We start from the raw sequence: 14,062 nt of genomic DNA, 5'->3' as shown, positions 1-14,062 counted from the left end.
TGTTACTAAGTCAGGGCCCGAGTTACTATCTCGTGTCCCAAGTTACTATCTCGGACACCAAGTTACTAAATCGGGGCCCCGAGTTACTAAGTCAGGGCCAGAGTTACTATCTCGGACCACAAGTTACTAAGTCGGGCCCTGAGTTACTCATGATCTCGGGGCCCCATGTTACTATCTCGGACCCAAGTTACTATCTCGGACACCAAGTTACTAAATCGGGATCCCGAGTTACTATCTCGGGATCCCGAGTTACTATCTCGGGATCCTGAGTTGCTATCTCGGACCCCGAGTTACTACCCCGAGTTACTAAGTCGGGGCCCCGAGTTACTATCTTGGGGCCTTGAGTTACTATCTTGGACCCCAAGTTACTAAGTGGATGCCCCAAGATGGCCCGAGTTACTAATTTGGACCATGGATGTAGGTGTAGGGCTGGCACTTTCGCACTAAGGGGCATTCGGTGAGAGCAAAATGTAAAATAAGGGGTCATTGGGTGAGAGCATGATTTTTGCCGGGGATTTTTGGCATTCGGTCAGAGCAAAACGTAAAAAATATTGGGTCATTGGGTGAGAACATTACCTTTTTTTAAATGGAATCTTTGGGTGAGAGCCCAAACAGCGCCACAGAAACCTCGAAAATCGAATTTCTTGTTCTAAATGGCTTCAAATTTCTTTGATTTTTAATTTTCAAAATAAATGACAAAATCAGTGACAAATGAAAGTTGCTGTTAAAATTGAACTTGTAAGGGTCTTTGGGTGACAGATCAAATGGAAAAATAAGGGGTCTTCGGGTGACAGAACAATTGTTCGTAAAAAATATGGGGTCTTTGGGTGACAGCGTCGCTGAAAAAGGGGGTCTTAACAGCCCTACAAGCTCCTACATACGCGTCAGAATGGAATTTGGTGTGTCTGGTGTGCTCTCTGGCCCCCCAATATTGTGCAAGTAGCCCAAATGCCAAACATGAGTCATACGTTGAAAACTGAGGGCAGTATGTATCGTATCTGTTGGTGGATTGGCCTTGATCGACGCCGTTTGTTTTGATTTGTCCGTGCGTAGAAATCCCATTCATGCCAGTCCAACGGTGCGGCCTTGAAACAAGTCTAAAACTGTATAGTAGCAGTGTGTTGCAGCTATGCAGGTGCAGTGACTACAACTGAAAGTATGCTGTAAATCTCATGATTTTGTGTCGAATAGTTTCGCATTTTTAGCTGATATTTAAGCCTGTAATGCTTAACAGAGTATCATCATATATTTGAGTATGTAGCCAAGACCTTTCATCATGTGAACTGGGATATATCAAGTGGAATACTGGAGGAATACGCTATAAATTCAATACAATCTGTGAGTAGGCTAGATGTACCATCTGTGTAGTGGGGCGGACACGGCGTAGTGGATAGCTGTAATTGATTGGCAATGCAGGTGTAAGCCTACTCGTAACTCGATTATACAGTAACCCGTGTGATGAAATGTAGCCACAGCTTACAACAATATCTTGTTCAAAGACAAGTATCGTTTTGAGAACCTTCCTTAACTCTCACGGTTTGCTAAATCATCCAAACTGACGTCCTGTTGTGTTGTTATCATGGCAGATTTACGCAGTCTTGTGTGGCATTTTCGTAAGAAAATTCTAATGGCTGTACTTGTAGTATGCACAGTGTATGCTGTGTATTTACTATCACAGAACTGTTGTACACAAAGTGTGCATACAAAAAATAGCAGTAATAATAACCATATTGGATCTTCAAGTACTCGTAAAATCTCATCCATAGGCAATAAAAAGAATGGAAATATATCAGGGAATTCACTATCTCGTCACATTGCTCAGCAAAGAAAAGGCAAACTTATCAGTAGAACGTTAGTCGGACTAAAGAGGGGAACTTCAGTTCGGAATATCATGGTCGTGATTACAGAACTAAAGTTGGTGATTTAAAACAGGTTTCCAAGTCTTCGAGTGGTTGGAGCTCGACAGAATCTGACGAAGCGGAGTCTTCGGAATATTTGTCGTCGTCGTCAGCTGACGACGATGGCAAAGTGGAAGATGAGAACGTTCTTGATAAACCTGCCTTAAGTAACTTCAAGGACCCGGGATATGTGGGTCCGCTGAGAACTAATCAACAAACTAATTTGACGAAGACATTTCCAGATGCGTTGATTATCGGAGTCAAGAAAGGAGGGACAAGAGCCGTATTGGAATTTATAAGACTGCATCCTGATGTCAAGGCTGCTGGAGGTGAAATTCATTTCTTTGATAAATTTTATGACAAGGGATTGGAGTGGTACAGGTAAGATGATTTAAAATTTATAAAAAAATCTTTTTCGCTCTTTTTTTCAACTTGAGAAAAGAACATGGTCACTTTGGCTGCCATAAATCTTCCAAGTGTGTTATTCATACTACCGTTAGGGGCTGTGCAATAATTATGAGCCCTGGGGGAGGGTAAAATTGGGGGGGGAAGCAATTTTTGGCAAGCCGAGGGGGGGGGGCAAGCGATTTTTGGCACACATTAATGGGGCGCCTTTTACATAAAACATGCTAAAAAGGCTTAGGAAAACGGTATGGAAACGCTTAATGCAAATCCCCCCCTCATAATTATTGCACAGCCTCTCACTTGAGGTGAAAATTATACATTTTTAAGTTTGAAGTTATATACATGTACCGGTATTTATTGTTCATACATTTGATCTTTGTTGTATTGGGTTTTTTTCGTCCTGGTGTAGGGGGGTGGGTGGGCGATGGGTTGTGGGAGGGTGTGCAGACAGTGCAGTCACTGCCTGTTTAAATGTCAACACATGTTTGTAAATTATTTACTACTTAGTAACTTTAATCCACTCTTTCTACAGAAATATATTTGATCAATAAGTACTTGGCACTACTAATTAAAATTGATTAACATGTCTATAAGCTGATAGCTAAACTAACTACTGTGTATTTCTTCATGTGTTTACAAATGTAGTTAGCATGCTGATAGTATGTAATCAATTGCATGCCAATTAGTTCCTGCAATAACGAGCAAGTTTATCGACCTTCCTATGTTCAATGAATGTCACATTGCCATCATATAAACCCCTTCCTTCATCAAGTAGCAAAGGCTAATCTATACCAACTTGGGGAATATGGCCCATGGGCCATGCATGGTTCAAAATGTTAGGAAACAGCCAGGACCAATGCCCACTGTTCACTCAAAGTGAGGAAACCATTTCTTTGAAATTGGTGTATATTGAACCTATAAAAATGTCCATAGGCCTACTTATCTTGACACAATACATATTTGTATTTGGTCACCCAAACTTCAATAATCAATCCAGAAACGGCTACATTTAAATCTGTACAATCTGACTTCATAGTACTATAGACCACTTGGCATTTGACGTCATTGCCCGGCAGTATGCGCGCGCATTATGGCAATTTACATTGTTCTTTGCCCTGCAGTGTGCGTACGCATCGTAGTGTGCTAAGGGCACGTGCATTTTAAATCGCCCGCCACATTTCACATAGTACAGGAAAGTCATTGAACAGTGCAGCAGCTCGTTCGAGCATATCGATAGACGAGTCCCTCGCCTTTGTTGATAAACAGTGATGTCAAGTGGTCTATAATTAGGCCTATAAAGAACACAAGTACTGAGTGTATGTGAAAATATTGCATGTTTACCACTAATGGCAGCATACATCATGTACTGCAGCTGTTTCTGTGATGGAACCAGTGGCACCATTGATCAGTTTCTCTTTGGCCAAGTAAAAATAAAATTCTTGTATGTACATGTACAAGAAACAACTTTTAAAATTACGCAAAGCTGTAGAATTAAAGATCTCAACTTCCTAGACATCTTTCTTCAAAAGAACTAACTGAATTTTTTTTTTTTTTAAGTGGCCTCAAAAAAGGAAGCGGGGCGGGATTACAAAACATGTTTTATTTTTTGCTCGGCCTTAAGGGGGTACTACACCCCTGCCCAAATTTGTGCCTATTTTTGCATTTTTCTTAAAAATTATAGCGCATTGATGACAAGTAAGATATGTATATTATAGGGGCAAGGACTACACCTACTATATGATATTATATCTTACTTGTCAAAAATGTAAAAATATGCAAAAAATGGCCAGGGGTGTAGTACCCCCTTATTAGTCTATGGTCATTGTGGTTTATGGTTGCACTTGACTTGGCCATCATGGTTTACAAACTACAAAAGCACATATTGGATATCCAAATTTGACCATCAGATATATCCTGGAATTGTTATCTACATGTTTATCAAGTTTGTACAGTGATGTACATGTTGTTGTAGCCTTATTTATATCATAAAACTGACCTGTGTCAACACAAACAGATGCCAAAATATACAAGGAATAGACCATGTTAGATGGGATGTCTACATGTATGATTCACATAAAACTGGTACTCAAAACTGAAGTGATTACTTTAATAGTTTATCTATACTGTTTTTATTGTATCTCTACATTTTGTAAACTTAATGATACTAGTATAGGGCTATATTTTATTTCCAGAAAGGAAATGCTGCAATGAATCAACTAGCATTTATACTAGATTCCTCAAAAAATTGGCAGTTTTTGAGAAAATCACCAAATTTGAGTTTACTATACTACCTCGTGGAAGGCATACACTATTGGTATCAGCAAAGAGTTCAAAATTATGTATTTTTATATAGATAAACCATACCCAACCATGACTGTACTTTTGGCAATGTGGTTTTGTGTTAGTTTCGCCACCTTGACACTGCAGAATGCACTTTTCATAAATTTTAGAGCATGTAATTGTGGTTGTGGGTGCAGAAATAAATGTTTCTATTTTTAATGTAAACTGTCACATGATATATATCAGGTCACACTTCTTATCAATGGAATTCCAAGGTGTAGCACTAAGTTATGGTTAAATTGGAACAAAATATTGTTTGGTGCATTCTACATTCCCTTTATTTTGGTAAATGTTTGTTGTTTGGTAAGTTTGCCCCTAGGCCCCCTACCCTACATCATAGATCTATGCCTACATTGTATGTATTTACTGCTAGCAATGCCTGAATAACACAATATTTAAGGCAGAGTAAAAAAAATATACATGTTTCTCGTCCGCGCCCTCCTCCTTTTTTGAAGATTTTTCAAATTTCTTTTTATTTTGTAAACTTTCAGTTATAACTTGTTGAAAAAGATGTTTCAGAAGTTGAAACTTATTTTACGGCTTTGTAAATTGCATAATACATCATTTAAGAAGAGTTTTGTGATCACTAGAGGGGTCTACCTCTCAAAACAATAAAATAAAAAGGGCCTCCTCCTTTTTCTCAGATATCAATCTGTATGTCGAATACCCAAAATATGGTGCCAAATACAGGTATTTAGCGTCATTTTCCAATAAAAAATCAAAAGCCCCTCATCCTCCTTTTTTTAAAAACCCGGGCGAGAAACATGTTTTTATTTTGACACCACTCGAGGGGTGTATCATGATGATACACATACCAATTATTATTGAATTAGCAATTGAACTTTTAGAATAAATAACGAAGACCTGGGACATGTAAATATGAACTTGACCTAATTGCATGTTATCTTTGGTGACAAAATGATTGATGGTGTGATGACATGTACATAAATGTAATCAATACAATTGAGTAACATCACTGGCATTCTTTTCCTGCAAAATCAATCTACTCTCCTACACCACCTGTAGTCCTGTACACTACATGTACGAAGAGTTTTATTTGTTTAAGACTTCCCTGTCCCCCCCCTCTCCCCCCACTGTTGAAGATTTCTGGACACCATTCTGCAATATTTAAGTACCATGGGGTGACTTTGGACACGCATGATATAGGTCAGGGTTGCTTGATTTAAAATCATAAAAATATGACCTATATATGCGTTATGCGTGTCCAAAGTATATGCGTTATGCGTGCCCACTGTCCAAAGTCACCCCGCTTTACGGTAGTGTTTTGTTTTTCATTTGTGTTTGTGAATTAAAAATATATATTGCTGATAACCCGGGACCACAAATATGTATTATGGTAGACCTAGACAGCAAATAACACACTATAGACCCTGCGATCAGTTGATTATAATTTGTCACCCAAAGCAAAGACCTTATTTGGGGGAAATTCTCATGATTCAAAATTTCACCCCACATTGTAGCAAAATGCCTTATTACCACTTTCACCATTACAGTTTCATGTGATCATAGACCCAGGGGTGTGACTGACACCAAAAATGTGAAAAATCTGCCTATTTTTTATTTTGGGCACATTTCAGCCATTTAGCCCCAGCCCCCCCCTTACAATATGTGTAATTGACAGTAATATTGATTTTTATGTAAGTAAACGATGCATAACAGGGTCTCTGAAGTTGATATTTGGACTTTATTGATGTATTGCTTTGCCGACTTGCCATGTCGGATCTGAGATTTGACAATGAAAATTCTACTGAACAACAGCCCAAGCCTTATTTACATGGAGACTCTATTGCTTGAAATTTAGTTCCAGCAAGGGAGAGTCCCCGTGTATATTGGTAATTTTGCCAGGCAAGGCTCCTGGACCTCTGACCTTTCATAGTTTCCTCAAAATAGAACCGGGCTATTTTTTCAGGACAGTATACACTCTCCAGAGAGTTTTCTCTGGTATGTTGATGACATATGCACACTTTTGTTATGTATTTACCTGGTTATGGTTTTATAGGTCACATAGGGGGCCCCAGATATAGTTGATTGAGGTCATAATTGCTGGACTTTATGTCCCCATGTAAATTGCATCGCCAGGGCAAGTAATCCATCAAAATAAAATGTATGGTTATTATGTAGGCAAGGGTAAAGTCCCCATGTAAATTAGGCTTTAGTAGGAATTGTATTAAATCGTAAGTCATCACTGCCAGGAATGGCAACTCTGAACTTCTTGACATTAGTTTCACTGGGCATGTATCCTACCTACACCTCTAGAGCTATGTTGATGTATTTACAGTATTTCCATCCAGATTTTGATTTTTAAAGTTCATTACAAAATCATTTTAAGATGACCACAATTTATTTTAATATTGCAGTATTGTACATCATGTTCAATACTTTCAAGATGATAGTGCCTGCATGTACATTTGTATGCATATGATGTTGACCTTGGAGTAATCCAGGCTGCAAGTAATTTATAGGCTGATCACCTTGACATTGGAGGTTGATTCATGGACCCATAAAAGACTAGATGAATTGAGGTCTGTGAATGAACCATGACCATCTGGGGTTCTCAATGTCACCATGCCAGACTATTGCCAGCATACATTTGTAATGGTAGCGTTGCATGGAAATCAAATGTTTTGTATGTTTCACTCTACAATATAAATGTAGGGTATGTTTGTCATATTCTGTATTAAAGGATTTGCATTTTGAACAGAGCCATTGCATGTTTAAAAATTGTGGGGTGGCCATATTCACCAAAATTTAAATAAAGCTATTATAGGCCTACAGAAAAAACATAACAAATATCTCAAAAAGTGGGGTGGCCATTACCCCTCCCCCCACGACCTTTCTATGGCCCTGATTTTGAATGGGTTGGGCTTGGTGTTGGGTACGTATAAAAATGCATATACCGTAACTGTTCGCCTATTGGCGCACCTCAGGGCTCCTTTGCCTTTGGGTAAATTTCATGTACAAATAGAGAGCTCCCTCCTCTAAAAATCCCAATAAGGGTATGTGCCCTTATTTGCTGACCAGTGGGATTTGTATGGGATGGAGGGCACTTTTAGTTTGTGTCTAAAATTCCAGTTATGTCAAGAGAGCCTATAGCTCCATTAGAAGAACGTTTACGGTAGACCTACTAGGGGCATAGATACATGTAGATTAATATACATATGCCTATACCAGGGCCTACACTGATTGGTCTTGCATAATCTATAACAAAATGTGTGACAGGCACAGGTGTGAAGGTATGATTTACATGGCAAGTTCATTGCAGAAGTTCAATGTCAAATAATGCCAGGTATTTGAGTGTGATTTAGAACTGTGAACTATCTGTATGCATCCTGTGTTTCTAGAAAGTGTTTGGCACCAGTCCAAAGAGATTATACCAAAGAGTACAGACTCCAAATTGCCCCCTGTGTAATGCTATCGTAAATCCCCCATATCATGGAGGGCAAATGTACCTCTGGCAGTTTAAATGGGCAAGAGCCCAAAATCGAACTTAAGCTTGAGCATTGCAAAGGTTTAAGCACAGTGGCAGCACCACAGTAAGAACTTTTGTCCCTCCCCCCAGTAAAAACCCAAAATTACGAAAAATTTCCACTTTTTGCGCAAAACTTGATTTTGCCCCCCTGAAATTGTGCCCCCCCTGTGTTTGCGCATGCAGCCACTGTTTGTGCATGCAGCTCTTAGTGCATGTTTTTGGCCTAATGTGTTAAATGCAGAATGCAAGGAACCACATACTTTGAATTGAAGTTTACCAGGTGCATAGCGAAAAAAATCCGGCTGTACACTAAACATGGCAGAGTCAGTACTCATCGGTTTTACCAGGAGCCACACATTCAGAAAAATTTGCCCCTGGTCCTGTAATTACCTAGTGAACCAGGAGCCATTTTTAGAGAGCTAGGAGTCATTTAAATTTTAATTATGCACTTTCAATACAAAAACCGGTTAACTACCAGGCTCTAAAAATTAATGTAGAGCCTGGTTCACATGATTTTGGTGTGGACCAGCAGTGGCGTGTCCAGGGGGGGGGCTTTGGGTGCTGAAGCCCCCCGCACTTTGTTAAAACATGTAAAATCAGCCTTTTTTGGCGATTTTAGCCATTAAGCCCCCCGCATAAATCTGAAAGCTCCTCTGAACCCCCCGCAGGAAAAGATCCTGGACACGCCAGTGACCAGGACTCGGGGAGCCAAAATGTTATGACCATTGGGTAAATGGCTCCTGGGTGCCCGCTTATTTCATGGCTTGGTTTTACCTCATTGGTAGTGGGCACTAGTTCCATACACAAAACTATTTTATAGGCAAACATCTAAAGGGCACAAGTTTGTGTTTGAGAAAAATCTAGTGGGAGCTTTATCTACTTATCAAAGCAAGTAGAAATTGAAACTTTGGTTTGGAGCTGTTTGGCATTTGATTAAGATTAATATGAAGTATATACATGTAGGCCTATCTTTGCAAGTTTACACAATCACTGTAGATAAATACCACATTTATGCCAGGCTTAATATAAGATCTAGGCCTACATTCTTGACATATTATTATTTTTCTAGAGGGGGCATAGAAGTTCTGTTGATGAGTAAAAAACCCACTTTGTACAAAGGTAGAACTGTCTTATAAAATTAAAGGGGCCTTGCAATATTTCTGTCTCCCCAGGGTGGGCAAGTTTCAAAATGGCTTGCCAAAATGCTTCCCCCTCTCAGCATGCCAAACAGGCTTTCCCCCCTCCCTTCTCATTCTGTCAAAAATGCTTGCCCCCTTTCAGCCTTCCAGTCTCCTACCACTTTGCACATGCCAAAATTTTGGGAACCCAATTTGCAAGCCTGAAATAGTATAATGTGAACGTATTCAGCGGGAAATTTTGTAGGCCTACATACATGTATATTTAAACATACCCATTCCATTCCTAAGCCTTTTTAGACTTTTTACTAGAGCGTTTTATTTAAAAGGTGCCCCATAATGTGTGCCAAAAAATCTCTTGTGCCCCCTTCCTTTGATTTGCCAAAAATCTTGTCTTCTCCTCTTTTGTCCTGCAAAAAAAATTCTTGCACCCCCTCTTTTGCCCATCTGGGGGGGGGGGGGGACAACTAATTTTAAAAAATTGCTGTCATTGGCAGCAAAAAAATTCTGCCCAATCCAAACTTCCATGCCTAAAAATCTAATGGTGTGCCCCTTAAGGGATCTAGAATGAGCGGTTCTGGCGTTTCGACAGTATTTTTGTGGGACATGAGAGCACCTCAGACGTGTCGAATTGCATTCTGAATACGAAGCATGTCTTTCTGATATCAAATAATTTTCATTTTTGGAATTCACGATATAATACAAATTTTATGACAAATTATTAAAATTTGATATTTTTCAAATTTTTGATATATAACAGTCCTCGAAATAAATTTGATAAATCTAATGATATATTCTTAAAGTGTATGTAGCTGGGAGGAAAAGTCGACAATCAATTGAAAATTTTGACCTTTTATATTGAAGATATGGATTTTTTTCCCAAAAAGACCTATTTTTTTGGTGTTTTGGGGAAAAAAATGCAATGCAAACTACACAGATATTTCAAGGATAATTTATATTTCAAAAAATGCTGTAAATTTCACAATGTTTCAAGATTTAAGTTAGTTTAACAATTTACCTCAAGTTGCAAATTTGCAATTGCATTTTGAGCCCAGGAATGCTGCATAAATTCCTATGATAATGCTTTTGAATTAAAAGTGGTCCCAATCAAGCTATGTGTAATTGCATTGCATTGTGTTTTGGATCATGCTCGTATATTTCTTTTAGTACCAGTGACCTCTGGTCAAGAGCTTAGTTAGGATTTGCCATGGGATTTTGTGTTGGAGCACAAGTCTTCATTCCTTCCAAGCTTTTTGGAACAGCTGTACATGATGTACATGCAAAATTCTATGTGTAATCAGTGCCAAAACATGCAGTGGCATTGGGGGGTGGGGTTGGAAAAAATTGCTTATAGCAATGTGTATCCAGCACCTTTTGGCGACAAAATAAGCTTATGCACAAATGTGCGTGAAAAATTTTGCCATATTGAAGCAAAATTGGTGAAATATGGTTCAAAAGTGGAATAAATGCGCGTGAAGCATGCACAGTTTGGCACTTTTGGGGCTAAAATGGTCAAACATGAGGTTAGAAACCCACATACAGGCATCAACATTGTGGGGGGTGGTGAGTGTATGGACCATCCCCCCTGGCAAAATTGGGGAGGGGGGATTTATCTCGCCATCCCCCTGGAATCTACGCCTATGAAAACATGACAAAAGTGCCAGGATTTATTTGGGGGAGGGGAGGGGTCTGCAACAGGTTGAAAAGTGGACCTGTTGACTGTTGTGAATTTTTCCTGGAAAAGGCCCACTTTCAACATTTTACCCCCCAAAATTGGACCTTTTCGTGAAATTTCCTTCATTTAAACTGGGTGATTTTCAATGTGTTTCATACATTGTAGCATAAAGTGGACCTTTTTATTTGGATTGGCATTTTTGTACTGTGGCTTTAAAATAGATGGAGCCTATGTTATTCAATGCAATTAGAATCAACTGAAATTTTGGGTCTTAACTTTGTTCATGGATAAAGTATCTATTCAAACTGGGATTCAAACATAACATAAAAAAGGATGCTAGAATCATAAAAATTACTGGGGGCCATAGGGTACTTGGTTACAACCAACACCCCCCCCCCCATTCCAGAGCCACTGATGCAAAACCAGATCCATTAAAATAAGAGGGTTAATAATTTAAACTTCCCCATTAATCCGCAATTACCTGCTCTCTATTTCTCTATTCACATTTTACCCTACATAAATAATCCTCTGTGAGATTTAATCAAGACAAGAATGTGCACCATCTTTGTGGCCAGCTACATTGTGACATACTTTTCATTCTAACACTTTTCTATCCTCGTATCTCTCCTAAAATGAAACGCCTAGAGCAGAGCCATGCAGGCGTAGTAAGCAGACGCGATTACGTCCATCCGTCACCGGTTCGTTTAAGTCGCAGGGATATTACGGGTTGATAGAGTTGTGTTAATGGATATAGTTTGTGTGTATTTGGGGTGGGTGAATCGAAGGCTTGGAAGAAATCAGTGGTTTGATAACAATAACAGGCACACCATGGCTCTTTGAAGTCCCTGTTTGAAGCGGGTTTCAGACCGTAATAATTATTGTGAGCTTTAAATACATTTTGATCACATGTGGATGACGGAGGCCAGAGGTTGTTAGTTGGTTGATACTGAGGTATGTAGGTTCCCAACATAATTATGTAGGCCTACACATACAAAAATGGGTATATTGATAAATACTCCCAAAAAAGTATCAAATTTAAAGCTTTTCACTGAAAGGCTTGACGATTCCAGGGATGAAATATCAAAATCACAACTGAAGTGTAAAATCCTCATATTGGTCAAAATTTTCATTTTTGGGTCCACCATTAAGCCCGATCCTGACTCCACTTCACAGCATGATGCGATGCTGCAATGCTTTTCAATTTCAAACATCACAGCATCGCGCGATGAAATTAAAATGTACATTTTAATTTTATCGCGCGATGTTTTAAAAGCATGTGGGGTCTGCATCTTGCATTTTACCGACCTTGATTTTCCAGCAGCCAATCAGAAGCGTGCACGGCTGTGATATTGCAGCGCGATGCGAAAAAAGTTGAACATTGTTCAACTCCATCACGGACTGAAATTTCCACCGCACGATAAGAATAAGAAAAAACTGCTGAGCTCGTAAAAACCTGGCTCAGATTACAGTTTTTATAGCATCGCAGCATCGCATCGCGCTGCAATGTGGAGTCCAAGCCTTGAAATAAGCGGGCGCGGGGAGCAAATTTGCTCTCGTAAAGCCACCAATTGCTCCTGGTCCTTGTACAATTCACATGAACCAGGAGCAATTTTCTAGAACAAATTGCTCCTGGTTCCAGTTTTGCAATTGATGCAATAGTGCTGGTATTATATGCAGAAAAGGATTACTATTTGAAAATTGCTCCTGTTTCTGCAGAAATTGCTCCTGGTTCTTGTAAAATCCCATTGAACCAGTGAGCAATGTTCAAAAACAAATTGCTCCTGGTTCCAGCCTGCTTATTTCAAGGTTTGGTGGAGTCAGGACCGGGCTTTAGTTAGTGGCCGAGTGTCATAGGCCTAAGTAAATCACCTATTCAGTAGATCCTGTATTTGCCTTTTCATACGTCGCACCAATGTGCACATCATTAGTGACCATCATTTCACGTGGAGGTACATGAACTGCTCTTCAATTGCTCACAAAACATTGTGAATAATGACAAAAAATTGATGTAAGTAAAAATGATCAATATTTAATAAATCAATCAATTGAAATACAGTCATGTAATGATGTATGCACACCATGAACAGGTTTGAGACCAGTGTAGTTTTAATAACCCACTAATGCACATCACATCACTTCCTAGCTTCCTGTTTATCTTGTCAGGTGCTATTTCACCACCATTTCTGCACCTGTTGTGTTCTCTGGTCTAAGCCCTATGAAATCCATATTTCATGTTTTATTTTGTTATTACTATAAATAGCTACCGTATTGAATATTGATACATGTATATTTTAAAAATGAGCTATTCCAGTTGAAATCCATACACCCCTGTAGTAGACATGACCTTAATATCCCACAAAGGAGTTGTAGATCTCAAACAAAGTCACCAATACAGGTAACCTAATGCAATGCATCCCCCAAATGCCAATCTGAATAAAAAGGTCCAATTTTTTTTTGTAAAAACATTTAAAATCCCTTAATTTGAAGGGAAAATTCAGAAAAGTTCCATTTTTGAGCCTGCTGAATTCCCCTCCACCTTCCACCCCCACCCCACCCAAAAGAAAGTAAATCCTGGCAATGGGCCTGGTGGGAATCTCTGGTTTTATCCAAGAAGCTTTCAGTTTCTCATAAACAGTACCGTAGTATTCTAGCCTGAAATTCAGGCAGGAAATAAAACTTAATCTGAGCAATCAAGATCCGCATAAGTCTTGACAATGTCTTTGGGAATTTTTTTTTTGGTGTGTGAACATGTGCAGTGGAACAAAACAAATGCGATGGCATAATGCAACTCTCAAGAATTGGAAGTTTTAAATCAATTTGGTGCTTATGCCGTAGGGAAATGATAACATTAAAAAGTACATGAATGTTCAATGTTCTCTATATCCACAGGTGTTGCACAACGATAGAGTAAGGTTTGTTCATTTACGCTATACTCATTGTATAATATGTAGATTCTACACTGCATATTTTACTGTAGTTTAATCTGGATCTTACTGGATTACTGATTCAGGATGGGGTGATCGCAGTTGTTTTTAAAAGCATATATTGTCATTTTTAAGGAAATGTGAACACTGATGGCGCTATTATCTTAAACCCTGTTTTCATCTTTACAAGGTGT

At 39.0% G+C, this 14,062-nt stretch overlaps 1 protein-coding gene across 1 annotated transcript in view; it reads left to right on the top strand.

The window, feature by feature from the left end:
- The first annotated feature begins 411 nt into the window (after positions 1–411).
- LOC140163613 (heparan sulfate glucosamine 3-O-sulfotransferase 6-like) overlaps positions 412–14,062 on the top strand; it is a 114,376-nt gene continuing 100,725 nt past the window's right edge. Inside the window, 2 exon segments of the mRNA XM_072186928.1 lie at positions 412–417; positions 1,849–2,279. Of these exon segments, the coding sequence (XP_072043029.1) occupies positions 412–417; positions 1,849–2,279 (437 nt within the window).

The sequence above is a fragment of the Amphiura filiformis genome, chromosome 11 (genome assembly GCF_039555335.1).
Source record: "Amphiura filiformis chromosome 11, Afil_fr2py, whole genome shotgun sequence".
Taxonomy (NCBI): Eukaryota; Metazoa; Echinodermata; class Ophiuroidea; order Amphilepidida; family Amphiuridae; genus Amphiura; species Amphiura filiformis.
Note: the sequence above shows the minus strand (reverse complement) of the source record. Positions and strands in the feature narration are given on the sequence as shown.